Genomic DNA, 27,653 nt, shown 5'->3' with positions numbered 1-27,653 from the left:
GCCCAGCATGCCAGAGGCGTTCAAGAACAAGCTGCAGCCCTTATCTGGTCATTTCTTCTGTAAACCGAGCAACAACGGCAATGCAGAAATAAGAAGTGGACACCTTCATTCTCATTTATTTGTACACATCTAAGTCAAGAGAACAAAATCATTAAGAAAATAAATGATGCCTTGAATTTTGAACCAAGTGAATGGGAAAATAAACGTGTTTAACATCTTCGAAAGCACACAATACTTCCGTTTTAGAAGGACAGCATCTGAAACTCAGAATAAAGTGTTTTTTTCTTCAGAAGACTGTTTTATTTTTGATATTGTAGTTATGCTACAGCATGATGGTTAACATGGGACATGGTATTTGATAAGTGAAACTGCATTTTTATTTCTTTGAAAAGCCTCCCAAAAGAAAACACATTATGCCTAATTCACAGAAGTGTTTTATAAAATGGCAAACCCCCATTGGAAAACGCTCTGTGAATAAGGTCCATTCAGTTGGGCAAGCAGTACACCTCAAGCTTGGGGGGTATTTTGTAAGCATCCTTGGTTTGCTAACAACCGGCCTCTAGTCCGCTAATAAACATTACTGTTTAATTATGTTCCATTGAAATATTACAGAATTTTCTCCGAAAATTGAGAAATATAATAATAAAGTCAATGTGTACATTTCAGAAAGCACCTTTTCTCACACTTCATTTTAACATTCTCCTGGCACGTAAAGCTTATAGCACCTCCTCAGACAGTCCGGCACACCACAGAAGGTTTGCAAATTACACTCAGCCCCGCAGCAAAGCCAGTTGGGCACCCTTGGTTTAATGTGTATTGCTTAGTGTGTAAAAGTTAATATTTTAAAGCCCTAATTATTTCTTTCATATTTTTGTGCTTACCAGACTAACTGGAGTTATTGGTATGTCTCTGTGTGGACTCATTGTAGCCCTAGATAACTCTGTCCACCCCCCTAAGTGTAAGCATTACCACTAAGTTACCTACCTTCACTGAGTTTGGTTAGACCCAAGTGTATTTCTTGTATTTGTGAGATGGATTTTGGAACTCCTCTTAACGGTACCATTTCTGAAAACATGGGTAGACTACATGTGAAACCTTTCACAAAAACGACAGATTCCCTACTCAGATTTGACTCTTTTCACCCCACTTACCATTTGGTCTGTTTCTTAGGCCGTGTAGGAACAATACCAATAAAATAGACAGAGGCAGTGGCTCTCTGAAAAATTCTAGAAGAACAAGTTACTCTCTTACCTGGTAATGTTCTTTCGATGGGATGGTCCGACGACGTATTCCATATCTATGACAATAATCACCACAGCTGTGCTGCTTTGGAAAATTTTCGGCATCTGCGTCCTGCGTCGATGACGTCGATACGCCGTCCTCGAGGGCCTCCGTCGAGCTGACGTCCCCGGATGTTATAAGTAGGACGCACAACGCCTGTAGCCTCAGTTGTAGTTTTTTGCCCCAGAACGTGTGACACCAAGCCATTGCCAGTATGACCACAGAAAGCCTTGCAGCAAGGTAAGCTGCAATCGCATAAGAAATTCTGTAGCGGGGCAGGTAGGGAGGGAACGATATGGAATACGTCGTCGGACCATCCCATCGAAAGAACGTTACCAGGTAAGAGTAACTTTTTCTTCGAGGGGATTGGGTCCTCTGGCGTATTCCATATCTATGACAGACTCCCAAAGCAGTACCAACGTATGGAGGAGGGAAAAAGAATTTAGAATATAGAAATTTAGAGTGCCCAATCAAATTGCAGAGTGCAGGACCGCCTTGCCAAAGGCCAGATCCTGCCCCTGGATAGAATCTAGGGAGTAGTGTCGTACAAAAGTATGGACCAAAGCCCATGTGGCTGCTTCACAGATATTACGAATAGAAACCCCCCTCTGTAGGGCGGTCGAGGCAGCCATACCCATAGTAGAATGGGCCCGTAAGCCAACCGGAGTGTTCTTACCCGCCAAGCGGTAACATTAAAAAATTGCCAAGATAAACCATCTAGACAAAGTCTGCTTAGTAACAGCTTGTCCCAAATGCCTTCCAGCGTAACCATTAAAGAGCCGATTGTCCACTCTGACCCGGGACATGCGTGAAATGTAGAAGCTTAAAGCTCTCCTAGGATCTAACCTATGGAGACTCTCCTCTTCCTCACCAGGATGTGGAGGAGGATAGAATGCCGGAAGAATAACCTTCTGGCTTAAATGAAATTCGGACACCACCTTTGGAAGAAAGGCAGGACGAACTCTAAGGACATCCCTGTCCTTGTGAAACACAGTGAAGGGTGGCTTAATTGAAAGTGCCTGCAACTCACTCAATCTGCGAGTGGAAGTGAAGGCAACTAAAAATACAGTTTTAAGGGTTAACAGTCTCAAAGGATAAGAATGTAAAGGCTCAAACGGAGCACCCATAAGGAATTTTAGAACAAGGTTCAAATCCCAACCAGGCACCTGGAAAGATGACGGCGGACACATTAGTGAGTCCTTTGAGAAACTGGGAAATTAAAAGGAATTTTCAAATAAGAACACTCCTCAGACAAGCGCTTAAATATGGACAGCGCCGCCAGGTAACCTTTAACAGTACCCACTTGGAGGCCCTTGTGGGCTAACGAAAGCAAAAAAAGACAGAACCACAGGAATGTCGCATGAAAAAGGATCCACAGTCTTAACCCTGCACCAGTCACAGAACTTTCGCCAACGGCACAGGGACTTTGTTGCCGGCAGTCTGGCCGAAAGCAACACCTCCATCACGTCTTCAGGGAGGTCCCAATCCTTATACCGCAACCTTTCAGAAGCCAAGCGTGAAGGTTGAGGGATCTGACCTCTGGATGGAGGACCCGATCCCTCTCCCGTGAGAGCAGATAATCTCGGTAGCAAAGACGACGTGGAGGGCAGATGGACAAGTCGAGAAGGTGCGGGTACCACATCCTCTGGGCCCATGCCGGAGCAATGAGGCTCATCCGGGAAAAGACCCTCCGTAACCTCTGCAGCACTTGCGGGATGACGAGGACTGGAGGAAACGCGTACAGCAGTGGGAAGGACCACTCCACCACGAAAGCGTCTCCTAAGGCTCCTCTTGGAGGAAATTCCCGCGAGCAGAACCTTTCGCACTTCCGGTTGACACTGGAGGTGAAGAGATCCACCTGAGGTGTCCCCCAAAGGGCAAAGATCTCCAGGAGAATCTCCTGAGCCAACTCCCACTCGTGACGAGATTGCGCTCTGCCTGCTCAGAACGTCCGCCGTCTCGTTTTCGTCTCTGGCCAGATGAACTGCTGAGATCGAAACTTCCTGTTGGATGGCCCAGAACCAGAGCTGCATCGCCTTCCTGCACAGAGTAAGTGACCCTGACCCCCCCCTCTCCTTTTTGTTGAGGTAGTGCATGGCCACTGTGTTGTCCGTCAGAATCAGGACATTCTTCCCTTGCACAGTCGGCAGAAAAGCCTTCAGGGAAAACCTGACGCCCCTCAGCTCCAACAGATTGATATGGAGTGTGGACTCCGACGGAGACCAATGACCGCAGACTGTCAACTCGTTGGCACCAGAAGAACTCGGGATGCCATGAGGCCGAGCAACCTCCAGAACTCGAACACCGGGAGACACTGGGCGTGTTGAAACTTGTGCACAATCTGCTGAATGTGATGAGCCCTCACCTGGGGAGGAAAACACTGCCCCAGGGATGTGTTTAAGAGCACTGCTCCGATGTACTGGAGCCGCTGGGTTGGCATCAAGTGGGACTTCTTTAAGTTGAGGGAGAAGCCCACCCTGTGAAGGGAGTGGCAGGTGACGGCCAGATGATCCAGGGCTTGCTCGGGAAAGCGCGCCCTGATCAAGCAATCGTCCAGGTAGGGGTAGACGTGAATTCCCCCCTTTCTTGAGATACGCTACCACCACCATGAGCTTGGTGAAAACCCTCGGGCGGAGGTCAATCCGAACGGCAGGACCCGAAACTGAAAGTGCGAGTCACCAACTGCAAAACTCAGGTACTTCTTGTGCTTGGGATGGATCGGCACATGAAAATAAGCGTCCTTGAGGTCGAGAGACACCAACAAGTCCTGAAGTTGAAGGGCCTGGAGGACTTGAGAAAGAGTAACCATCTTGAAATGGTCCTTCCTGAGGAGCTTGTTCAAACCGTGCAAGTCCATGATGGGTCTCAATCCCCAGTCTTTCTTCGAAATAAAAAAATAAGGGGAATACCATCTCTTGTTCCTCTCCGCTACAGGCACCAGTTCTATGGCACCTTTCTTCAGCAGGGACTGAAATTCCTGCGCAAGGAGCGGATCCGGACTATTCAAAGAGATTGCCTGGTGGATTGTCGTGAGGCCTCTGCCGGAAAGGAAGAGAGTAGCCGTGGGCTAAGATCTCCAAAACCCACACATCTGAAGTAATGGCACGCCACTCTACAAGATGCCCCCGACCAGCGAACCATCGGACATGGCCTCATGACTGAGCTGAAGCGGCTGCGGCAGTGCCTGGGGGCAAAGAGGCAACTGCCCGAGCGGCCTTGGCACCTCGAGTTTTCCACCTCTGGTACTCCTATGGTGGCCCCTTTGACTTGCAGCTCCTCTCGATTTACTAAAGGATGAGTAATATCGAAAGGAACCTCCCCTCCATTGCTGTCCCCTAGGACGAAAAGCCGGAGGTTGGCGAACTGCAGCGCTTAACGACTTTGTTGCAGATTTGGAGGTCTGCAACCTCAAGGCTCTCGTCAGCCTTGCTGCCAAAAAGATGTACACCATCAAAGGGCATGTTGAGGAGCCGGGCATGCACATTAGGAGCAAAGCCCGACTTCCGCAACCACGCAAACCTGCGTATTACGGTGCTGGCCGCCATGGACCGGCTGACACAATCTGACATGTCCAGACCCGACTGAACGGACCCACACATGGCATCCTTGCCATCCTGCACAATAGCAAGAAAGCCACCCCGTTCCTCCCCTTCGGGAATATGTTCAGCCGCTAACGAAATACAGTTCCACAGAGTGTGCGTGAAACGTGACAAGGCACACAGAGTTGGCTGCCTGTAAAGCCATAACCCCTGAAGAAAACACTTTCTTCGCCCAGCCATCAAAACGCTTGTCGTCCCTATCAGGAGGGATGGTAGGGTACGATGCCTGCTTTGCTGGGGCCGTAGCCGCCTGCACCACCAAACTCTCCGGAGTGGGGTGTGTGGTCAAGAAGCAGGGGTCGCTACTGGCTGGGTGGTATTTTCGCAGAAAAGACTTGCTCACTGCCGAGAGACTCTCCAGAGCAGTCCAAGCCGCCGCCACCCTTTTTTGCAAGGCCATTTGGAATGGCAGTACCAGGTATTCCGTGACCCTCGACATAAGGCGCCGGTACGAGGACTCGGCATGGGAGCCAGGCGCAGGCCTACAGAACTCCACCTCCGGAGAGGTGTCCAGACCACTGGCGTCGTGCAGCGACTGACGCAGGTCTTCATTCTGGCTATGACCAGATAAAATCTCGTCAGGCACCTCCTCAGGTACCATACCTTCCTCAGACCCCTCATCCCCCTCAGAAATATAATCCGTAGGCTGGAATGAGGGCACAGAAAAAGGGACAAAGACATAGTTAGCCTTCGCCAGAGCCTTTCTGGGGGGTTCCACCGTGCCACGGGGTACCTCCGACAAAGCAGCCTCGAAAGGTGTCGACGGAATCGGCGTCAACGTCGTGCGTGGCGCCGACAGCTTCGACGGCGTCGACAGTCCTCGAGGGCAGAGCATCGACGGTGTCCTTCGACAGCCTGGGCGCCGATGGCGTCGACGGCTTCTTCGGAGGCGGAGCCTCGAGAGAGTCCCTCGATGCCAAAGGCATCGATGTCTTCCTCAAAGACTTCATAGGCTCCGACGGTCTCGAGGGCGTCAAGGACCGGGACCTGGAACGGGCATGTCTAGAGCGACCATCCTTGTCCGACCGGGACCTCGAAGGCGCCCAGTGGTCGCGACGACCGCTCGAGCCCGAAGGTGGATGAGCAACGTCTCTAGCACGTTCACGGCCAGAGTCTTTCAACAGCGCGGACGGAACAGAGCCCTGCGACTGAAAAATCACCATCATCTCCTGCCGGAACGAATCCCATTCCGCAGGAGTGGAATGCTTGATGGGACGAGCAACCTGCCGGCGGGCAGAGTCCTCGGACGAGGAAGGCGACCAGTGACGGCGCTTCTGTGAGTGCCTCGAAGAGGCAGAGGAATGGCAGGACCTACTCTAGGACCGAGACCCCCCCCCCAGACTTACGCCGACGATGCAGAGAGTCGCCCCTCGAATTGTCTGGCGAAAGTCCAGTGGACCGCGACTTCTGGGGCTTGGCCACCTTACCCACCGACAGCTTCTTCAGGCCTTCGATGTAAGCGACTGGCAGTCGACACAGTCATCCGTATCATGGTCCACTGGTCCGTGTGCCCTTATGTCGTGTCCAGATTGGCTGTGACTCCTCTGCTTGCTGTCTTCCAGGTGAGTTATAATGTCTTTTCCGTCTTTATTCTGTCTCTTTCTTTCGATCCGCTTTCTCTGTCTTCTCAGCATCTTGCTCCACTATGCTGTTCCCTAACAATATCCCTTTTTGTTTTCACAGGGATGGTTGCGATCTGGGAGTTGCCGCGCCGATGGCGAAGACCACAGTGAGTTATTGATGCGCAGAGTGCTGCGCGGTTTATTGGTGTCAATTGCTAACATGTGTTCTCTTCTCTTCTTTGTACAGGTTGCGGTGATGTTCCGGAGTGATGAGCAATCGAAGCGCTGCTTGCCCAGGTAAGTGCTTTGTTAATGCTGACCTTGTTCTTTCTCCCTTGCAGGTTGAGGTGAAACCCGGTGATGGGCGAGGTAAGAGAAGTGCAGGGTGCTGCCAGGACTCGCTGCTTGCCCAGATAAGAATTGTTATTAATGCTGTCCTTGTTTCTTTACCTTTGCAGGTTGCGGAAAACTCCAGAGATGGGCGAAGTAAGCAAAGCACAGGATGGATTCAAGGCCGGTTACTTCACAGGTAAGTGTTCTTGCTTGCTAACGCCGCTCTTGTTCTTCCATTAATAACCTGGAATTCCGGATCTAGGGCTTCATGATCGGGCCACCGGAGAAGCAGATGAGCAGGAGCTTGACACGGTGAAGCGTGTTCTGCTGTTTGGGTGTGGTTTAAATAGCCCAGGCCAAGTAGTTCCAGGCCAAGTAGTTCCAGGCCAAGTAGTTCCAGGCCCAGCCACACCCAAACCACTAGACCGCATGGCTTGGTTCTAAAGAAATTAGCTGTGTAATAGGCCTCCATGTTGGATTAAGGTCCAAAACTGGTATTGCTTTATTCCTGATAATGAGCCTGGCATCAGGACTGACTCCATGTATGTTTCTGATGGAGTTTTAAGGCCTTTGGGGCCAGTATGATGGGCTTTAGCCCCATTGCTACCAGGGGGATGTTATACCTGAGCGGGTCAGGGGCATGGATCATGACAGCATGTGTGGGTGGGAAAACAAATATTGCTTAAATTCGATGGAAGGAATATAGACAATTCTAAGGACAAGGAAGGGGGAAACTGGAAAAACACAGGAAAAAGAGGCAGAAGAGGAATGACAGAAGTTATAAGAGGAAGAAAGGGCATGGGGAATAATATTGGAAGAAAGGGAAAGAAAGTATAGGGTAAACAAAGAAGCAGAGAAAGGACAGGGAAAGAATGAGGAAGCAAAAGGAAGTAAAGAAAAGGAAGCAGAGGAGAAGCGAGCGAGGGAAATAGAAGAGTGAGAAAGACAGGGAGCGAAGTCCAGAGACAGCTAAGGAAGTTCAAAGACTTGTTAAAGAGCATGTACGTCAAAGGAGAGGGGAAACGGAAGACATGGCTGTTCGCCTAATTCCTCCCTATTAGCCACACTGCAGATTCCTTCTTTGTATTCTCCGATTCTCTTTTATGTTTCTTTCTTTTTACGTATGTCAGCGCCCTTATGCTCACAGGTCCATTGCTGCACTATATTAAGTAATTAAAGTAAAGGATGACCACAACACGTTCCACAGATGGACAAGGATAATTCACTATGTAAGACCTCGTTAACATCATGGGTGGGAAAATGGACTTATGAGCTAGAAAGGATGACAGCGGGAATGACAGCAGTGGGTGGCATGAAAAGCTTGCTCGCTGCCATTATTGGTGAGAGCTGACATTTAACAGGCAGGTTAACCTGGCGACTGCACAAAACACGGCTCATGACAGAGCACCATTTAATAATTGCAGGGCACCCATATGGAGAGGACCTAGAGTACAATATCTGATACGTCAATGAGTGAGATCATGATGTGTAAAATGCGTGACAAAGACCCCGTTGTTTACATTTAGGAGATTCACTCGTGAACCGAGGGACAAAACTATAGCTATTTTTTTTATCACATATTGTGCCAGAGAGTACCCGACTTCGTACAGAGGCAGTTGAAGAAACTAGTGGGGATGGAAGTGAAGCCATGGCCAGAGATTCAGTTGACTATAGTTCACTATTGTCAGTTGTTAGAAGAGAAAGCCAGAAAGAAATGCGAGGAAAGCTAGCTAGAAGAAACAAAGTTAGTTCAGAAAAAACGGTCAACGTTTTCAATGGAAGGGGCCATGTAGCCAAGTTGAAAGGGAGTACAATACACACAGCAGAGTCAGCCAATGGCTGAGGGAGGCTTTGAAGGAAGGGGAGAATGCAATTACTGGCCACAGGGAAGAGGGGATGTACCCAGAGGAAGAAGGGTTGGATTTCCATCTCGCAGGAAGAACGGTTTAATGGGGACAGCCCAGATTTGGAGGACCACCTCAGCAATGTTGGATGTGTAGGAAAATGGGACACATCTCCTGGGTATGTAGTAGCAGGGGAGGGATGCAACAGAATTGGCAGGACCCAAGAGGGGGGACAACCTACCCTCCATCATACAGAGGCACCCAACTATTATGCTCAAGATCAAACAGTATCAGACATATGCACCGCAAATGCAACCATCACAACAAGCACCAACGCAAGCACAACAACCACAGCAAGCATCCATACAGAGAGCTACCACAAACGCAAGCCCCAATACAACAGAACACAGTGGCAACTTGGAATGCAGATACGGGAGCACAGACGACTCCACCCATAATTTGGAATGTGACTGCAGTGGGAGGGAATCCTTTTACTGGGACAGGGGTGAACCTATACCCACAAGGGCAGCCCACAGACTGACGAGGTGTTCAGTTCTATCCATGTTACGCTCACCTGACTCCCACGGAGGCGCTGGCCTGGTTCGCGCTGCTGTGACCTTTCTAAGGTGATGCACAGGGTTCGGAAGACGGACTGGACCGGGCCCCCAAATCTGGCTTGTCTGGCTCGCTGAAGTATCCTTCTGTAGGCGAAAATAGGGGATTAACTGTCTGCGGGGTAATGCAATCGGCCTCCCACTTTCCCCTCTCACCCTCCTTGAAACCCTTCTGTGATTTCTCGTAGCGTCTCACCTTAGGGTCTGGAAGGACAAGCTCTCCATCCTGCTTCTGATGCAGGGGCGCGTTGGTATCCAGTTACTTCACTGGATTTTCGGATTGGTGAGAACCAAACTTGCTTGGCTTCCAGGTAAGTTTTTTGATAAGAGGTTCCCCTTGTATCCATGCATTAATGTACTAATGCTAGTGTCTTTTTCCCCATGGGGGCCGGGGTACGGAATGCCGGGGAACAGGCACCGACCCGAGATGAGAGGTGAAATCCTTGTAGAAATCAGGTAAGTCTTTAATGAGCGTTTTTTTGGTAATGTCTTTTCATTCACTCATTAACGCTGATGTCTCTTTTTCCCCTTAGGGGCCGGGGTCCGGAAATGCCAGGATGCGGCGCGGACCCGAAATGAAGAGGGAATGAATCAACAGGTAAGTCTTAACATGGAGATTTAGCTTTCCTTATTCCCTTCTCTCTCTCACCTTTTGTTCTGGTTTTTTTCTCCCTAGGCGCTGGGGCGTGACCGCAAATCCGGATGATGGCTGCTGAACATGGAGGCGCCCTGTAAAGGTGAGTGGAATGCAGCGCTGCAGCGATCGACGTGATGAGCTTTTAAATTAAAGTCTTCCTTTTCAGGATTGTCGGCGAGATGTCTCCGGGATGCGGATTTAGCAGGTAAGGACTTTTCCTTCTTCTGTTCTCTTCTTCTCTTCCTTTGCAGGTGATCCAGGATGCTGGCAGGCGTGGCAGAAGTCAGGATGCAGGAGCAGACACGATGAGCGTCCAGCTGCTAGATGCAGAACAACGCGAAGCACGTGTGGCTGTTCGGGTGGGGTTTAAATAGCCTTGGAAGAAGTTCCAGGTATGTATCCTTCCTCCAATCAGGTATGTATCCTTCCCCGACCACGCCCGGATGGTAAATTAGTCCCACAGGTAAAGTAGTTCCTTTCAGGCCTCAAGGAGGCCGGGATCCTGCAGCATGGTCTGCATCAGGTAAGTGCACCCAAGCATTCCCATAATGAGCTTGGCGCCTATGGCGCCAGGACTGATGTCTTTTATGAGCCTGGCGCCATAGGCGTCCGGACACTGTCCAAAGGGCCCCTATATGGGGTTGCTGGGTCCTTCCTTGGGGACTGGATGTCCGCTCTCGGGGACGCCGGGCTTGAACCGGCTCCCCGGGAGCGGGCATCATGACAATCCATTTTACCCAACCCAAATGAGGAACCACGAGTCGGCGTGACCATAGGTGACAAGACATTTTCCTTCCTTGTAGATACAGGGGCAACCAGATCCTGTGTTAGGGAGAGGAGATACCCAATGCAGGTGTTGCCATGAATGCACAAGGTTTTCCTGGGGCTACAAATTTGGTTCCATTCACTGACAATTTGCCTATTATTGTGGGAGAACATGACCTGTCCATGCCACTATTACATTTCCGCAAGATACCAGTCAATATAACAGGAAGGGGCATGATTTAACTCAACATGACCATCTCATTCACTGACCAGAGGATAGTGTGCTCAACTCCAGGGATTAATTAAATGAATGCACAAGTCTGTATTAGAGTTTTGTAGTCTGAAAGCACAAAGGGGCGTGCTCATGGATCCTAAAGTATTCAATATGGGACGAATCTCCTGCTAGCATGGCTTCCTGGGATACCGGACAACATATTGTGGCTACCTGCAGAGTTTCTATTCAGGCCAAAGGTTGCCATGGATGAAGAGCAAGGTCATGTGTTCCCACCAGAATTGAAAATAGCGATGGAGGAGAGAGTGATAATTCATGAAACTGATGACAAGGGAAAAGCATGAGGGGCAGTGATCGCCCTAGATGAGGGACACAGACTGACTTGGCAGATGAAGAGTTGTTCCGAGATGATTAATCAGATGAAGAGATGGTGTTTTTCATAAGCCTCATGTATTGGATGAAAATTGAGAACAGGGAAGTACCAAAGAGAATGGCATTGGTAAGCAAAAAAAAAATAAATTAAAAAAATAATTAAAAAAAAGGACATGATTTGGCACAGGTGCCGAGTGCACTATGGACCAGCAGTCCCCCACAACATTGGCCTATTGAGGGGAGTGAGATAGTATCCCATGTCCAAGGATGCAGATTACGATATTTTCGAGAATGTCCACGTTAGTGCAACAAGAAATATTAATGCCATCAGAGTCCCTGTGTAACACGGCTGAGTACCCAGTGAAAAAAAGGTGGTCGTGGAGATTTATTCAGGATTTGCGCCATATAAACAATATTGTTGAAGTAGAATTTCCATTAGTTCCAAACCCTGCTACAATACTATGCAACATCCCACCCAAAGCTAAACCTTCCACAGTGATCGATTTGAAGAATGCATTCTTCTCAATCCTCCTTCATGAAGAGTCACAAGACCTGACCTCGTTCACATATGAAATAAAAAGTGGAAACATACATGGTTAACTCAGGGGTACTGCGAGTCCCCATCCATATTCAACAGGGTCATCCAAATGGACATAGGAAATGTGCACCTTGAGAACACAGTAATGTGGATGACATTCTGGTGTCTAGTGAAACAGAAGGACAGTGCAGGATAGAGGCAATACAACTGATGACAGTCTTGGCATACAAGAGATACAAAGGCGGTCTAGAGTCCTCTCGTCATGAACACGTACCAGCGCCGTCTGAAGCAGGCTCATCACCCGTTTCTTCTCCTCCACCTCCAGCCTCAGCTTCATCATGGAGCTGGTGACCTCTGTAGCCACGGCAGATGCCTGCTCCAAGTGAGCAACTTCCTCCTCCGACAGAAGCCCCTGTGTATAGAAAAAGCAGCATTGTCAACACTGTCATATTTACCCCCACTACAAACCAGAAAACAATTGCTGCTCACACCTTTGTTGCAAAATGAAAAAGCAGGGTCTCCAATTATTGCACTTTGTAGAACAAAGAAAAAGCCTCTGTCTTTATAATAATCAGCAAGAAGTTAAATATCATCCACTAATGAAGGTCTTTGTGCACATGCTTTATAGCTCTTATCTGGAGGTCGCATGTTTGAGTCACGGCTCAACAAGTATTGATAAAACCAGAACATATGTGAGGAACATCTATTTAGCTTGACTGTGTTGGGAAGGGGCAGCCCCGCCCCCCGGTGCTTTAAAGAAAGTCACAATGCATTCAAGGCACTGTGATGAGCAAGGGGGGAGGGGGCCAGTGGAAGCGACGCTTTCCCGGCCAGCAGGACCCTATGCTAATGTAACCAATTCTAGTGTAATCATATGATGTGGCCCGAGTGGGTGGGCTATTTGGCGTAGATAATAATTCTAGCTAGACGGGAAGGCTTGCAAGGTAAAGGCATGCATGCACTAGGCACAAATCCACGAGGTTACAGAAATATCCAGTCATACCCGAGCTCCCATGAGGGCAGTTTGCACCACCCCACGCGCCATACTGTTTATTCATTGTTCCTGAGTGTTGCAGAGATGTGTCTTTCACACAAAAAGAACACAAGTTATAGCCCATATAATGGACTAAACCCTAAGATCCCTGAATTCCATGACACCAGGTGTCCTTTGACCTCCAACCCCAAAGTAACAAGTCCTATCGTTGAAGCGACAATCGTGTTATTTGTACTGCAAGGTGCTCGGAGGGATGAATTTTAGATCAAAATGAGGGCAGAGGCCTTGGAGCCGGATAGCACGGGGGGGAGTAAGTGAAATGTCTGTGTGAAGGTTAAAGTGCCCTATAACCTGCTGTGCGTCCATCTTGAGGTCTGCCAAGTGCAGAGTATGAGTGATAAACAAGCTGTATAGTAGATTCATTTGTTTTGTGACATTTGACGTGAGAAGATGAGCCCTGCAGCACCCAAGTGATGGACAGACAGACTTAGCTGGGAACAATAAACTGCCATCCCATATGAATGAAGACAACACCTGTAAAGGGTCCATCCTATCCGCCGCGTGGGTGATTACTGTATGTATTGTGTCACTTATGACTGTTTCACTTTATACGTTTCATCTTGTACCTCTATTTGGCAGAATATTTTTAGCAGCAGAGTTCTTTGCTGCTGTTCTCATCTGTGCACAAGATTAAACTTGTTATCCTTACAAGATCGACTTGGGCCTTTCTTCCCTAGTGGGTTGTATCCTCTTCGTGTGAGCGTTCAGGGGCTTCCTTTCAACTAAGTATTTCAGTATTAAACATACGATTAGGTATGTCTTCTATTTGTAATATGAACCCCTTATGAAACATGGAAAATGTTACACTGGGGCACATGGGAGACATTGAATGGTTGGGGATGTGGTCAATTTGTCATTTGAGGATTAATTCTACCCTTCAGGTATCTATCAATAAAACGGGCCTCCAACCTTTGGCTCTCCAGATGTTTTGGATTACACTCCCATGAACCCTAGCCAGCAAAGTTAAAGATCAGGGGTCCTGGGAGTCGTATTCCAAAACATCTGTAAAGACAAGGTTGCAATACCCGATCTTGTGCATACGTGGGAGGGGATGACATTTTCACAGAATCGCATATGAACAGGATGACATTTATAAATAAACCCCAAACATGTTGTGCTGTTTTAAACATGCAGAAGATCAACAAGTATGAAAGTTGTACACAAATACAGAAACTGCTTGTAATTAGAATCATCAAGATATTTTGGACAATCAATGAATTTATATTCAGAAAAATGATTCTGAAAGCAACAACTAAAAAATGAAATTATCAGGTTGCAATAAAAAAGTTATTGAGCATCACTGGTGCGTCAGAAACAAGGAACCTTGGTTAGATCCTTTAACTGAACGGAATTTCTTCTACTTAACTCATAATAAACAATGCATAAATTGCTCCCTTTGAAGCTAGACACAAACCAAGAGTGCGTGAATCTTAATAATCATTTTGCCTGGCGAGAATCTTGCTAGGCAGCTCTCTATTTTTCAAATCTCTGGCAATGATGACACTTTCAATAAATAGATCACCAGAGATTGCTTGCAATCAATGACCGGTCTCGTGGATGAGCACTCTATGGTTGGCACCCCCCAGCATTTGCCCCTACAGGTTCCACTCGGTGATATTCACATCATTAGCCCCCTATATGCGTGTTCTTATTGGTTGTCATCAATGACTTACCCAAGGTCAACTATTTACAGGCTCTAGGTGACTATCACATGTATAGTACAAGAGACATTTCTGTGCGTCAATTTCCTCTAAAATACATTAACACTTTAATTTCTTTGCAAGGTTAAATTGTCCAAGTTTAAAATAATACCTACATTCTTTTGTTCCAGGATTTACCAAAGGGTAACATTAAACGGAAACTAATTTGCCTGCCCCACTTCGACTTTCCTTGACTTCTTAATCACGTCCTCAAAATCGTCTTGCATTAGCCGCTTTACCCTTAATCTCCATTATAAATCTTCTGACCTTCGGGTGCTACTTTACGAAACATTGAGAGCAGTCTCAATTATCTGCGAGCATGGACATGGCATTTTGCACCTCCATGCCCCCTCCCCCCGCTTAGTCGTAGCCTTCCCATACTTCTATTTCTTTCAGATGAAAATGCTATATATTAAATTGTTCAGAGCTAAAACTAACAATATGAAAAATGTTACATTTCCCAATTTCATCCAGCCATTTTATTTGGACAACTGTATAGATGTCACTACATCACCCTGCTGGTCTTCCTGGGTTTCCTGTGTCTAGCCGATGGTCAACCCCTTTACACACTCGTAGCCGTGGTTCTCCTGCAGTGAATTCTGATAGACACTCCAGATCCTTTATCCCGACTGCCCCTGCTCACTGTTGCCTAATAGATATTCCCCCCATTTGTTCCCAGAGTCCTCCCAATATTTTGCAAATTTCGATCATTGGTGTTCATTGCCACCCGTTCCAATCAGTGGCTCATTCACAGTGTTCAGCCATAGATTCTGTACCACAGCACGTTCCATCTTTGTTTTGCTCACTTGTGCCATTAGAGAAGTGGAATGAGCCCAGCTGCCTGCTAGAAACTGCCATGTAGCATCTACTCTCCGCAGTTAGAGCCATATCCCTGGATGCCTTTCTGCCTTATTAGCTAGCCTCACCAGTGGGGTGGACCGTGAGTCTCTAGGCACAGTAACATACTGGCTCTGCATATGGCCAGTCAACAGATAATGAAAACATTCATGCCTATGCTTCCAAACCATGAGAATACCTCTCACAGCATGTTCCACCAGCAATGTACACTGAGCTCAACTCGACTGGCATGCTTCTAGGGTGGTTTACTGGCTCATGCAGACTGTGTGCGTTTCCTAGACTCCTGGTGCAAATGTATGTGTGTGATGCTTGATGGACCGATCACATTCATGGGATCCCCTTCTGTAATGTCACAGAGAAGCTTAGAATAATAAAATACTAGCCGCGGTATACCCAGGTGATTACACGGTCTAGCCTAAGCATTTCCATTGTTTTGTTCCTTGATGGTCCTCCCAATCCGTTTTTGTTGCTGATCTGACCACTCATGTTTCCTATATCCGTTTGCCGTCATAGGTTCCCAAGATTAGCATGCCCAAGGTTGCACCTGCACCCGTTCATTCCCATTGGTGCCTATAGTTGAGCTTTGCTTGCCACTACTAGGGACCTGCTAAGGTATGGCTCCCATGTGTGTCTTGGCTCAGATCCGGAGAAGCCGTGCTACTCACCTCTCGCTGGGCATTGGAGGCCTCAGAGCGGGGCCGCTCCTGTTCAGACTTCTCCATCTCATCCAAGAAGCTGATGATGCTCTGCAGCTTGGCCTCGGAGAGCAAGGCACCGTCATCCGGCATCGCTGGGGAGTGAGACATCTTGCCAAACCGCTCCAGGTTATCAGTTGTCAAAGAGTTTGAGTCTGCATCCTGCAGGACAGATGTATGAAATGCATTAAAAACAGATGCACACCCACATAAAACACAGTACCCGCCTTCCTCCCATGCGAGTAACATTCTTTCAAAACATGAGCCTTCGAAGAGGGAACTCTTTAGACAGAGCGTTCACTCAGTACAGCTACTCACTGTTTTGCCAGGACTGTTCCATAATTGGGCCCTCTATCTCCCCCAACCTCCTTCTGAGGTTTTACCCCAGATTTGGTGAAAGGGAGGGTGGCCACTCAAAACAAACTGCAGCGAGTGTTTAAATGTTCACATATCCATGCAAAATACCAGTTTTGCAACAATTCACCATATGAGTAACACACCAAATAAACGCTTTAATAGACCAGCCCCATTTCTGCCATCACGTGGTGGGCTGCACTAGCAGCCTTTCACCTAACAGCTTCATGCATTAAGGGACTGTGCCACACAGGCCGCTTACTCGTTAGCCCACTGTTTACAACCAGGCTGAATAATTATTTCACACTTGGAGAACAAGTGCACAGTAAACTGCAAGCAACTGGTGAAAAGTATTGACCGATGTAACAGTTTTGGCTTTTGTGCAGGCTTTTGTCCAGGAACTGCATAATGGTGGTATTCTCAAGATGGTAACAGCTGAAAAATAGAATTATTTATTTCATTTATTTTTACATTGATAGCAGCACACAAAACCCTCAGGCATCTAGGCGCTAGTTACGTTAGATATGGTGGGGTTTGGACAAACTATGGAACTTATAGGCGCTGGTAGGGTATGGTAGTCCTATATCCGTTGGTTAAGTAGAAATTATTGGTGAAGGATGAGGCAGATTAGTTTTGAATTTCGCACGTGATTTGTTTTATTTCTATTCGTTGAACCGCACTAATACAATTCTTAGTCAGTTTCAACACATGGATAGCTTTACACAGCCACAGCCGACGCGCGTTTCAACCTTAGTCTTTATCAAGGCCTTTGAGTTGTATCATATGCTTCAAGAGAATGGTGTGCTGGTCCTACCCATGCTGGGGTGCCAGAGGACTGGATAGTCGAGCTGTGCCGGCTGGCATGAATCAGCTATCTCGTCACGTTCGCTATCCTGATCAGGATGCTGATTCATGCCAGCCGGCACAGCTCGACTATCCAGTCCTCTGGCACCCCAGCATGGGTAGGACCAGCACACCATTCTCTTGAAGCATATGATACAACTCAAAGGCCTTGATAAAGACTAAGGTTGAAACGCGCGTCGGCTGTGGCTGTGTAAAGCTATCCATGTGTTGAAACTGACTAAGAATTGTATTAGTGCGGTTCAACGAATAGAAATAAAACAAATCACGTGCGAAATTCAAAACTAATCTGCCTCATCCTTCACCAATAATTTCTACTTAACCAACGGATATAGGACTACCATACCCTACCAGCGCCTATAAGTTCCATAGTTTGTCCAAACCCCACGAATTGTTTTTACAAACAGGAACCCTGGAGTTGGTTCCCTGACAAACAAGAACTAGGCTGCAGGTCGTAATAAAGTACCAAACTAAAAATAGGAGTGCGCAGGAGTGAGGGAGTTCCGCCTACCAAACTCCAACCTTTCCTTTCAAAATACGTTAGATATGGTGTTACAATATGCTGTCAGGTGTTACAGGCAGTAACATATGCAGCGCAAAGCTATGGAGTCACAATAGGTTGCAGTTCAAGTAGGATACACAGGCACCGCAAGGTGTAGAGCCATAACAGGTAAGGTTGCAAGCAGCGCAAGGCCATTTGGATTACCAGAACATATGCTAGCAGTAGCTTGGAAAATTACTATCGAATACGAATATACAAGTAAAACTGTTGGCTTTGTCAAGGCTGGTTTTTAATAAGACTTGCGTGCAAGGAATAGATCTTACTCAAGAAGATCAAGGCTCACTTGGTGAAAACATGATTAGAGCAGCTGCGCATTTCCAGCTGCAAGGAAGCCTTTCTTAAAGCTCAGCAGATTGCTCAGAACCAACACTGGCAGGCCAACATTTGGTGCTACTGATTACTAAAGCTAGCTCAAAGTGATCCAAGAAGGGAGTTTTTTTGTGAGGAGCATGTAGTGGGTGGGAATGGCCATAGCAAATAGCATCGGTGTGGGTAATCAATGGGCGGGTAAATAATCAAACATCCACAAACTATGTGACACTTCACACGTCTCCCGCCGCGCATGGTCTGAATGCCACGCTGGGGAGGTTCACAATTCGCCTATGCAAGAACAAGGCTTGGGACTTTAAGGCTGCTATGGTGGGGAGGTGCAACATATACAATTCAAATAACATAACATGTTATCCCCCACATAATCCAAGGCAATTTGTTCTAGGTTCTGCTGGGAGAAAAGCCAAAACTAAAAATAGCTACAAGAGGAGGGGGGCGTGGCTTGATGGTGCGTAGAAGGACGTGTTCTGGAGGAACTCCCGTGATCCGACATCGATCCTGCGGGAGAAGAACAAGTTACTTTCTTACCTGGTAACATTCTTTCGATGGGATGGTCCGACGACGTATTCCATATCTATGACATGTAATCACCACAGCTGTGCTGCTTCGGAAACTTTTTTCGGCGTCTGCGTCCTGCGTCGATGACGTTGATGCGCCGTCGTCGAGGACCTACTCCGACGTCATCCGATGTGATAAGTAGGACGCACGACGCCCGTAGCCTCAGTTGTAGTTTTTTCCCCCAGAACGTGTGACAATAGTCAACTGCCAGTCAGACACAAAGCCTTGTGGAACGTAAGCTGCAATCGCAAAAGAAATTCTGCAGCGGGGAAGGCAGGGCGGGAGCGATATGGAATATGTCGTCGGACCATCCCATCGAAAGAACGTTACCAGGTAAGAAAGTAACTTGTTCTTCGAGGGGATTGGGTCCTCCGACGTATAGTACCAGAGCAAGGAGGAGGGAAAGAATTTAGAATCAAAATTTAGAATAGCCAATCAAATAGCAGAGCAAAGGACCGCCTTGCCAAAGGCCAGATCCTGTCCTCGGATGGAATCGAGGGAATAGTGACGTACAAATGTATGTACTGAAGCCCAGGTGGCTGCATCACAGATGTTGCGAATAGGAACACCCCTCTGCAGGGCAGTAGATGCAGCCATACCCCTGGTAGAATGGGCCTGCAAGCCAGCCGGTGGGTCCTTACCCGCCAAGCGGTAACACTCCGAGATGGCCAAAATAATCCAGCGAGACAAAGTCTGTTTCGTCACAGCTTGCCCCAAACGCTTTCCAGCGTAACCAATAAAGAGCTGATCGTCCACTCTGACCCGGGACATGCGTGAAACATAAAAGCTTAAAGCTCTCATAGGATCAAGCCTATGGAGCCTCTCCTCTTCCTTACCAGGATGCGGAGGAGGATAGAATGCCGGAAGAACCACCTTCTGGGCCAAATGAAATTCCGTCACTACCTTCGGAAGAAAAGAAGGACGAACTCTAAGGACAACCCTGTCCTTGTGAAATACAGTGAAGGGTGGCTTAACTGAAAGTGCCTGTAACTCACTCACTCTGCGAGCGGAAGTAACCGCAACTAAAAACACAGTTTTCAGAGTTAACAGCCTCAAAGGGCAAGAATGTAAAGGCTCAAACGGAGCACCCATAAGAAACTTAAGAACAAGGTTTGAATCCCAACCGGGCACCAGGAAAGGAGACAGAGGGAACACATTAGTGAGCCCTTTCAGAAACTGTGAAATTAAAGGGATTTTAAAGTAAGAACACTCTTCAGACGAGCGCTTAAAGTTGGACAGCGCCGCCAGGTAACCTTTAATGGTACCCACTTGCAAGCCCCTGTGGGCCAAAGAAAGCAAAAAGGACAGAACCATGGGGATGTCACATGCAAAAGAATCCACATTCTGAACTCTGCACCAGTCGCAGAAGTTACGCCAACGGCAACGGTACAGAGACTTTGTTGCTGGCCTTCGGGCCGAAAGCAACACCTCCATCACGTCTTCAGGGAGGTCCCAATCCTTAAACCTCAACCTTTCACAAGCCAAGCATGAAGGTTGAGGGATCTGACCTCTGGATGGAGAACCTGACCCCCCTCCCGTGAGAGCAGATCGTCTCGGTAGGGAAGACGACGTGGAGGGCAGATGGACAAGTCGAAAAGGTCCGGGTACCACATCCTCCGAGCCCATGCCGGAGCAATGAGGATCATCCGGGAACCGAACTTCCGTAACCTCCGCAGCACTTGCGGGATGACGGGGACTGGAGGAAACGCGTACAGCAGCGGGAATGACCACTCCACCACGAACGCGTCTCCTAAGGCTCCTTTTGAAGGAAATTCCCGCGAGCAAAACCTTTCGCACTTCCGGTTGACACTGGAGGCGAAGAGATCCACTTGAGGGGTCTCCCAAAGGGCGAAGATCTCCAGGAGAATCTCCTGAGCCAACTCCCACTCGTGAGAGATCGCGCTCTGCCTGCTCAGAGCGTCCGCCGTCACGTTTTCGTCTCCGGCCAGATGAACTGCCGAGATCGAAACTTCCTGCTGGATGGCCCAGAACTCGAGCTGCATCGCCTCTCTGCAAAGAGGAAATGACCCTGCCCCCCCCTTTTTGTTGAGGTAGTGCATGGCCACTGTGTTGTAAGTCAGGATCAGGACACTCTTTCCTCGCACAGTCGGCAGAAAAGCCTTCAGGGCTAGCCTGACGACCCTCAGCTCCAACAGATTGATATGGAGTCTGGACTCCGACGGAGACCAACGACCGCTGACTGTCAGCCCGTTGGCATGAGCTCCCCATCCCGTGAGGGATGCATCCGTCACGATCGTCACCTCCGGCCAGGGAAGCCAAAATGGAGCCCCCTTCATCAAGTTGCCTTCGACGGCCCACCACAGAAGGTCCCGGGCCACCGAGGGCGGCACCTGAACCGGGTCCGACATTCTGCCGGAGGACTGCGACCATTGCGTCTTGAGTGCCCACTGCAAAGATCTCATCCGCAGGCGAGCCTCTGGCACCAGAAGAATGCAGGATGCCATGAGGCCGAGCAACCTCAAGAACTCGAACGCTGGGAGATTCTGGGCATGCTGAAACTTGTGCACCATCTGCTGAATGTGAAGAGCCCTCACCTGGGGAGGAAAACACTGCCCCAGGGAAGTGTCGAGCACTGCTCCGATGTACTGGAGCCGCTGTGTTGGCGTCAAATGGGACTTATTTAAATTGAGGGAGAAGCCCAGCCTGTGAAGGGAGTGGCAGGTGACGGACAGATGATCCAGGACTTGCTCGGGAGAGCTCCCCCTGATCAACCAATCGTCCAGATAGGGGTAGACGTGAATCCCCCCTTGCCTGAGATGCGCTGCCACCACCACCATGAGCTTGGTGAAAACCCTCGGGCGGAGGTCAATCCGAATGGCAGGACCCGAAACTGAACGTGCGAGTCGCCAACCGCGAACCTCAGGTACTTCTTGCGCTTGGGATGGATCGGCACATGGAAGTAAGCATCCTTGAGGTCGAGTGACACCAACCAGTCCTGAAGCTGAAGGGCCTGGAGGACTTGAGAGAGAGTAACTATCTTGAACTTGTCCTTCCTGAGGAGTTTGTTCAAATGGGTCTCAATCCCCCGTCTTTCTTCGAAATCAAAAAATAAGGGGAATACCATCCCTTGTTCCTCTCCGCTACAGGCACCAGTTCTATGGCGCCTTTCTCCAGCAGGGCTTGAATTTCCTGCGCAAGGAGCGGATCCGGACTCTGCAAAGAGAGGTTCCCCGGTGGATTGTCGCGAGGCCTGTGCCGAAAGGGAAGACAGTAGCCGTGGGTTATGATCTCCAGAACCCACACATCTAAAGTAATGGCTTGCCACTCTACAAGATGCTGCGCCAGCCTTCCCCCAACCGGCGAACCATGAGACATGGCCTCATGACTGAGTGGGAGCGGCTGCGGCGTTACCTGAGGGCAAAGAGGCAACTGCCCGAGCGGCCTTGGCACCACGGGTACCCTGTCGTCCACCTCTGGTACCCCTGCGCTGGCCTCTGACTGCCAGCTCCTCTCGCTTTACTGAAGGACGAGTAATAGCGAAAGGAACCACCCCTCCACTGCTGTCCCCTAGGACGAAAAGGCAGAGGTTGGCGAACTGCAGCGCCCAACGACTTTGCTGCAGCTTTTGAGGTCTGCAACCTCTCAAGGCTCTCGTCAGCCTTGCTGCCAAAAAGGTGTTCACCGTCAAAGGGCATGTTGAGGAGCCGGGACTGCACATCAGGAGCAAACCCCGACTTCCGCAACCACGCAAACCTGCGTATCACGGTGCTCGCCGCCATGGACCTACTGACGCATTCAGCTAAGTCCAAACCCGACTGAACGGACTCACACATGGCATCCTTACCATCCTGGACCATAGCAAGGAAACCATCCCGTTCGTCCCCTTCGGGAATATGTTCAGCCGCCAACGCAACACAGTTCCACAGAGTGTGTGTGAAACGAGACAAGGCACAAATGGAGTTGGCTGCCTGAAGCGCCATACCACCAGAAGAAAACACTTTCTTTGCCCAGCCATCAAAACGTTTGTCTTCCCTATCAGGAGGGATGGTAGGGTACGACGCCTGCTTTGCCGGGGCCGTGGCCGCCTGCACCACCAAACTCTCCGGAGTGGGGTGCCTGGTCAAGTAGCAGGGGTCGCTACTGGCTGGACGGTATTTTTGCGACAAGGATCTGCCCACCGTCGGGAGACTCTCCGGAGCAGTCCAAGCTGCCGCCACCCTTCTCTGTAAAGCCATATGGAACGGCAGTACCGGGTCAGTTGGGGGACCAACATCAAGGATGTCCGTTAGATCATCCTGCACAAACACCCCTGGGGGAGCAGACCATCCCAAGTACTCAGAAACTCTAGCCATAAGGCGCTGGTACGAGGAATCGGCATGAGAGCCAGGCTCAGGCCTACAAAACTCCACCTCCAGAGAGGTGTCCAGTCCACTGGCATCATGCAGTGACTGCCTCAAATCGTCAAACTGACTATGGCCCGAGACAATTTCATCTGGAACCTGACTAGGAACCAGGCCATCAGAATCCTCATCCGCCTCTGAAATATATTCCAGGTGGCGAAAAGAAGGCACCCGAGAGTGCTTGCTCTTACCAGAGCCTTCCTAGGGGGTTCCCCCGTGCCACGGGGTACCTCCGACACGAAAGGCGTCGACGGCATCGAGCGAATCGGCGCCGGCGTCGAGAGAACAGGCATCGGCGTCGACGAAATTGGCGTCGACGTCAGATGCAGCACCGCCAGCATCGGCGGCGTCGACACAGCCCTCAAAGCCGGAGCCCCGAGCGTGTCCTTCGACGACCTGAGCGACGACGGCTTCGACGACTTCCTCGGAGCCAGAGCCTCGAGAAAGCCTGTCGACGCCCTCGACGCCTCAGATGTCGACGTCTTCCTCGAAGACCTCACAGGTGCACACGGTCTCGAACGCGTCGAGGACTGGGACCTGGAATGGGTACGTCGAGAACGAGTCTTCTTGTTCGAACGGGACCTCTCCCGTGACTCGTGCCGACCACTCTTGCGAGGGGTGTCTAACGACCTCTCACGACCGACCCCACGCGGGGGCGCGGACGGCTAAGTACCCTGCGACTCAAGAATCGCCAGCATTTTCTTCCCGAAGGAAGCCCATTCCTCCGGCGTCGCACGGCTGGTGGGGTAAGCGACGTGCCGGGCAGAGTCCTCCGAAGAGGACCTCGAAGACGACCGGTGTCGGCGCTTCCGAGAATGCCTCGAAGAGGCTGAGGAGTGGCGAGACCGACTCCTAGAAGGAGACCCATGAGACTTCCGACGATGACGCGGAGAGTCACCCCTCGAATCATCCGTCGAAAGCCCCGCAGACTTTGACTTCCGGGGCTTGGACACCCGACCTACCGACAACTTCTTCTTACGTTTGCGTAAGGCTTTGGACATGAGCGACTGGCAGTCGATACAGTCATCCGTGTCGTGGGCCTCTCCGAGGCACCAGAGACAGGCGTCGTCGAGTCTGTCACCGACATCTTGGACCCACACTCCCCGCACTTCTTGAAGCCCGGACGCGGTGTCGAAGACGAAGTAGAAGACATCTTCACACGAAGGATTTTCACAAAAACGAACAGGTTCGAAGAACCGAGAAGAACAGAACTCCAAAGAGTTGAGGCGTTAACCGAGATTCAAGAAGCAACACGTTCGCGGAAAAAACAGAACTGAGGCTACGGGCGTCATGCGTCGTCCTTATCATATCGGATGACGTCGGACGTCGGAGAGGAGGTCCTCGACGACGGCGCATCGACGCAGAAAAAAGTTTCCGAAGCAGCACAGCTGTGGTGATTACATGTCATAGATATGGAATACGTCGGAGGACCCAATCCCCTCGAAATGATGTTTGCAGGAACATGAGACCGTCACCAGCACACCCACAGACTCATGAATAGCTGGTGCTTGCATTGGGCACCAGAATATTGTCTGCGGTAGCTGAATGAGGCAGATGCGGCGGACTGCGAAAAGCTTGGTGCCCGTGACACAGAGGCAGACAAGATGGCCGGCGGCAGACAAAGGGTCATAAAATAACCACAGAGCCGCGAGAGAGAAAATCTGTAGCTGGGACCGAGCTGGAGTCTGCCGCGTCGCTGAATTGTCAGCGGAGACTGGCCCATGAGGGATGAGATGCAGCCGGCTGGTTGGGACTTGCAGGACGCGCTCCAGCCTTTGAGTGCATCGGTGCTGTGATGGATGGACCGAGCGGTTGCCTGACGCCCGGCTGGGAAACTGAAGCGGGGTCCCAGTCGGCAGACCTGCCTGGACCCGGGCACAGGGACTGTGGCCCGCAGCGGGTGGAGGCGCGGCAGAGTACTGCGCAGCCCCAGATTGCCAAGGATGAGGAGCGCCGGAGCAGTGGGACCGCGGCGGCGCGGCTAGCATTGGGAAGAATTGACTGGGCAGTGGCCTAGCGCGCACCCCGCTGCACAGGCGGACCCCCGACAGGACAAAGACCTCACACTGCCGGGGCCCGGGAGAGGGCAGGACATAACGCATCGCCACCTATAGAAGCCTCTAACACCTGGGGGCTGGCGCTGGACCCGTATAAGCCCTGAGCCGGCGGAACAGTCCCTGCTGCATCGGGTAAAGGCACTGCACAGCGGGCCATAACTAAAGACTGCGGTGTCAAGGTAGTACTGGGGAGCTGGAGAGGACGAGCAGCCCAGACACAGGCTGCCAGACACAGGCCCCCAGCGCCATAACGGCCCCTGAGCAGATGCTGGTGCAAGCGCGGGCCGGAGGGGGGGGGGGTGAATTGGAGCACCCAAGCTACAGCGCGCCTATAAATGACTGAACAGGTACACGTGGCCCAGGAAGGGGCCTTGGAGCACACGTCCCTGCATAGCACACCAACTGCTGCATACACGCTGAGGAGGCAGCAGACAGCATACGCTGGTGGAGGGAGACCTGAACAGGGTGGCCTGAAGACCCAAGGGGGCTGACCCGCTGCTGGAACCATCCACAAATGCCAAGGACCCAAGAGAAGGCACCTAAGACAAGACTGCAGGCTGGAGGGCCCCGAGGTCAGTGGAGGGCCGGAGTGGGGGAGCGCAGGGTCAGTGTGTGCACCTAACCACCGGCCACTGAAGGAGATACGGCAGGGGCTGGCTGAGCAATACTGCATGGGTGCAGGTGTAGGGGAGGACACAGCCTATTCTAGGAGGGCGGCGAGTAACAAGGATATACCCGAATACGACTAAAGCGGCCCCTGAATACTGAGAGTGGTTTGACGCCACTATGGAGTTCGCAAGTGGGGTGGCGCTGCTGGCTCGCGTCCATACGGCACAGCACAATGTCTAACAAAATTGTCAGACCCAGGACCAAGAAGCCCACGCTAGAGACCTACGCCAAGACACCTTCAGGGGCAGAAGGGGGCAAAAGCAGAGACAACACCAGCACGGTGGCAGCGGAGACACCGGGCACGATCCAGGAGGTGCTGGCAGCGATTGCGGACCTGAAGGTTGCTGGGAGACTAAACTGGGCCTGGCAATGAATGACCTAAAAGTAGGACTGGACCTCAAGATCGGAGCGGTCCAGGAAGAAGTTAACCTGCTGAGACAGGACGCGAGGACACTCGCAGAGCGCACCGGAAACCTGGAAAAGGAGATGGCCCAAAATACAGCAGCATGCACCGTCCATGGATCGGAACTTCATGCCCTGGTGCAGCCCATGGGTAACCTGGAGAACAGGGAAGGAGGAGGCAGAAGGGCGTGCCAGACGCAATAACATTTGTGTTGTAGGATTGCCAGAAGGAATGGAAGGGCCTGAACCAACGGAATATGTGGAATCCATGCTCCTGCAGGAATTAACTGGCAGAGCACTGACCCAGGTGTTTGCAGTTGAAAGGGCGCAGAGGGCTTTGACAAGGAGACCACCCCCAGGAAACCCCCCGCGGCCGCTGATTGCAAAGATTTTAAACTACCGGAATTGGGAGAAGATACTTGAATTCTTGAAATACTTGAATTGGAGGCACGATCGAAAGGGGGCCGGCAAATATCACAGCGTACCCAGACTACACTTTGCACGTACAACGCAGCAGGATGAACTTTGGGCGGTGAAAAGGAGGTTGAGAGAGGCTGGCCACAGATATATGTTGTTTTATCCGGCCAAACTGAAAGTGTTCCACAAGAAGAAAACCCCGTTTTTCGAGACGCCGGAGGATGCTATGGACTGGCCGGATATGCAGGGTCGCCCCCAGGAACCGGGGATCCAGACAGAAGCTGCAGAAGATAAGTAGCACGCAGCTGGGTCATCTTGGTGACACAGCACAAGACACTGGGACTAGAGTATAGTACTAAATAAAGCCTGTGGGGAATGTGTGGCAGAAACTACATGCTTGCAAGACCCGCAAAAAGCAAAAACAAGTAGGAGCTCCTGGGTGACACCCCTTGCACCCCATAGCATTACGCTTTGTTAGGTCACTGTTAGTCCGGTGGCGCCCCGCGGGGTCCTAGTCCTCGGGTCGCGAGACAGGACCAGACGCAGGTGGGCCTGAGATCCAGGGATGGGGCTGGGCATTTGTTGGGGTTGGGTAGGGAGGGGGGGGTTTGTGCAGTGGGGCAGGGTTGGGAAAAGGGGGTGGGGGGAAGTTGTTAAGGTTGGGAGGGTTAAGAGTCGGAAAACGGGTCATCTAAGAAGACATCAGAGGGAGTGGGGAAGGGAAGGATACCAAGTCAATGGCATCAGGTAATCTCAGAGTCGTGACCTGGAATGTGCAGGGCCTCAATAGTTACTTAAAACGTAAAAAGGTGATGATGTACCTAAAGAGGATGCGGATTGACATAGCTCTGCTACAGACCCACCTCACCAAGGAGAAGTTGGAGGTAGTTAGGAGAAAATGGAATGGCAACGTTTTAGGGGCCACATACTCGGCATATGCAAGAGGGGTGATTACATGTGTGGCACCGCATGTGCCATTTCAGTTGCTCAGATCAACG

General features: G+C 50.3%; 1 protein-coding gene across 3 annotated transcripts in view; it reads right to left on the bottom strand.

Annotated features, from left to right (window-relative positions):
- Nucleotides 1-27,653, bottom strand: part of CEP131 (centrosomal protein 131) — a 1,227,592-nt gene that overhangs the window by 902,710 nt on the left and 297,229 nt on the right. For all 3 annotated transcript variants that reach the window (XM_069655164.1, XM_069655163.1, XM_069655162.1), the window contains 2 exons: nucleotides 16,055-16,246; nucleotides 12,052-12,189 (listed from right to left, as the gene is read on the bottom strand). In XM_069655164.1, coding sequence (XP_069511265.1) covers nucleotides 12,052-12,189; nucleotides 16,055-16,246 — 330 coding nt within the window. The remainder of the gene's footprint in view (nucleotides 1-12,051; nucleotides 12,190-16,054; nucleotides 16,247-27,653) is intronic.

This window comes from Ambystoma mexicanum, chromosome 3q (genome assembly GCF_040938575.1).
Source record: "Ambystoma mexicanum isolate Mex_15411 chromosome 3q, UKY_AmexF1_1, whole genome shotgun sequence".
In the NCBI taxonomy this organism is placed as follows: Eukaryota; Metazoa; Chordata; class Amphibia; order Caudata; family Ambystomatidae; genus Ambystoma; species Ambystoma mexicanum.
Note: the sequence above shows the minus strand (reverse complement) of the source record. Positions and strands in the feature narration are given on the sequence as shown.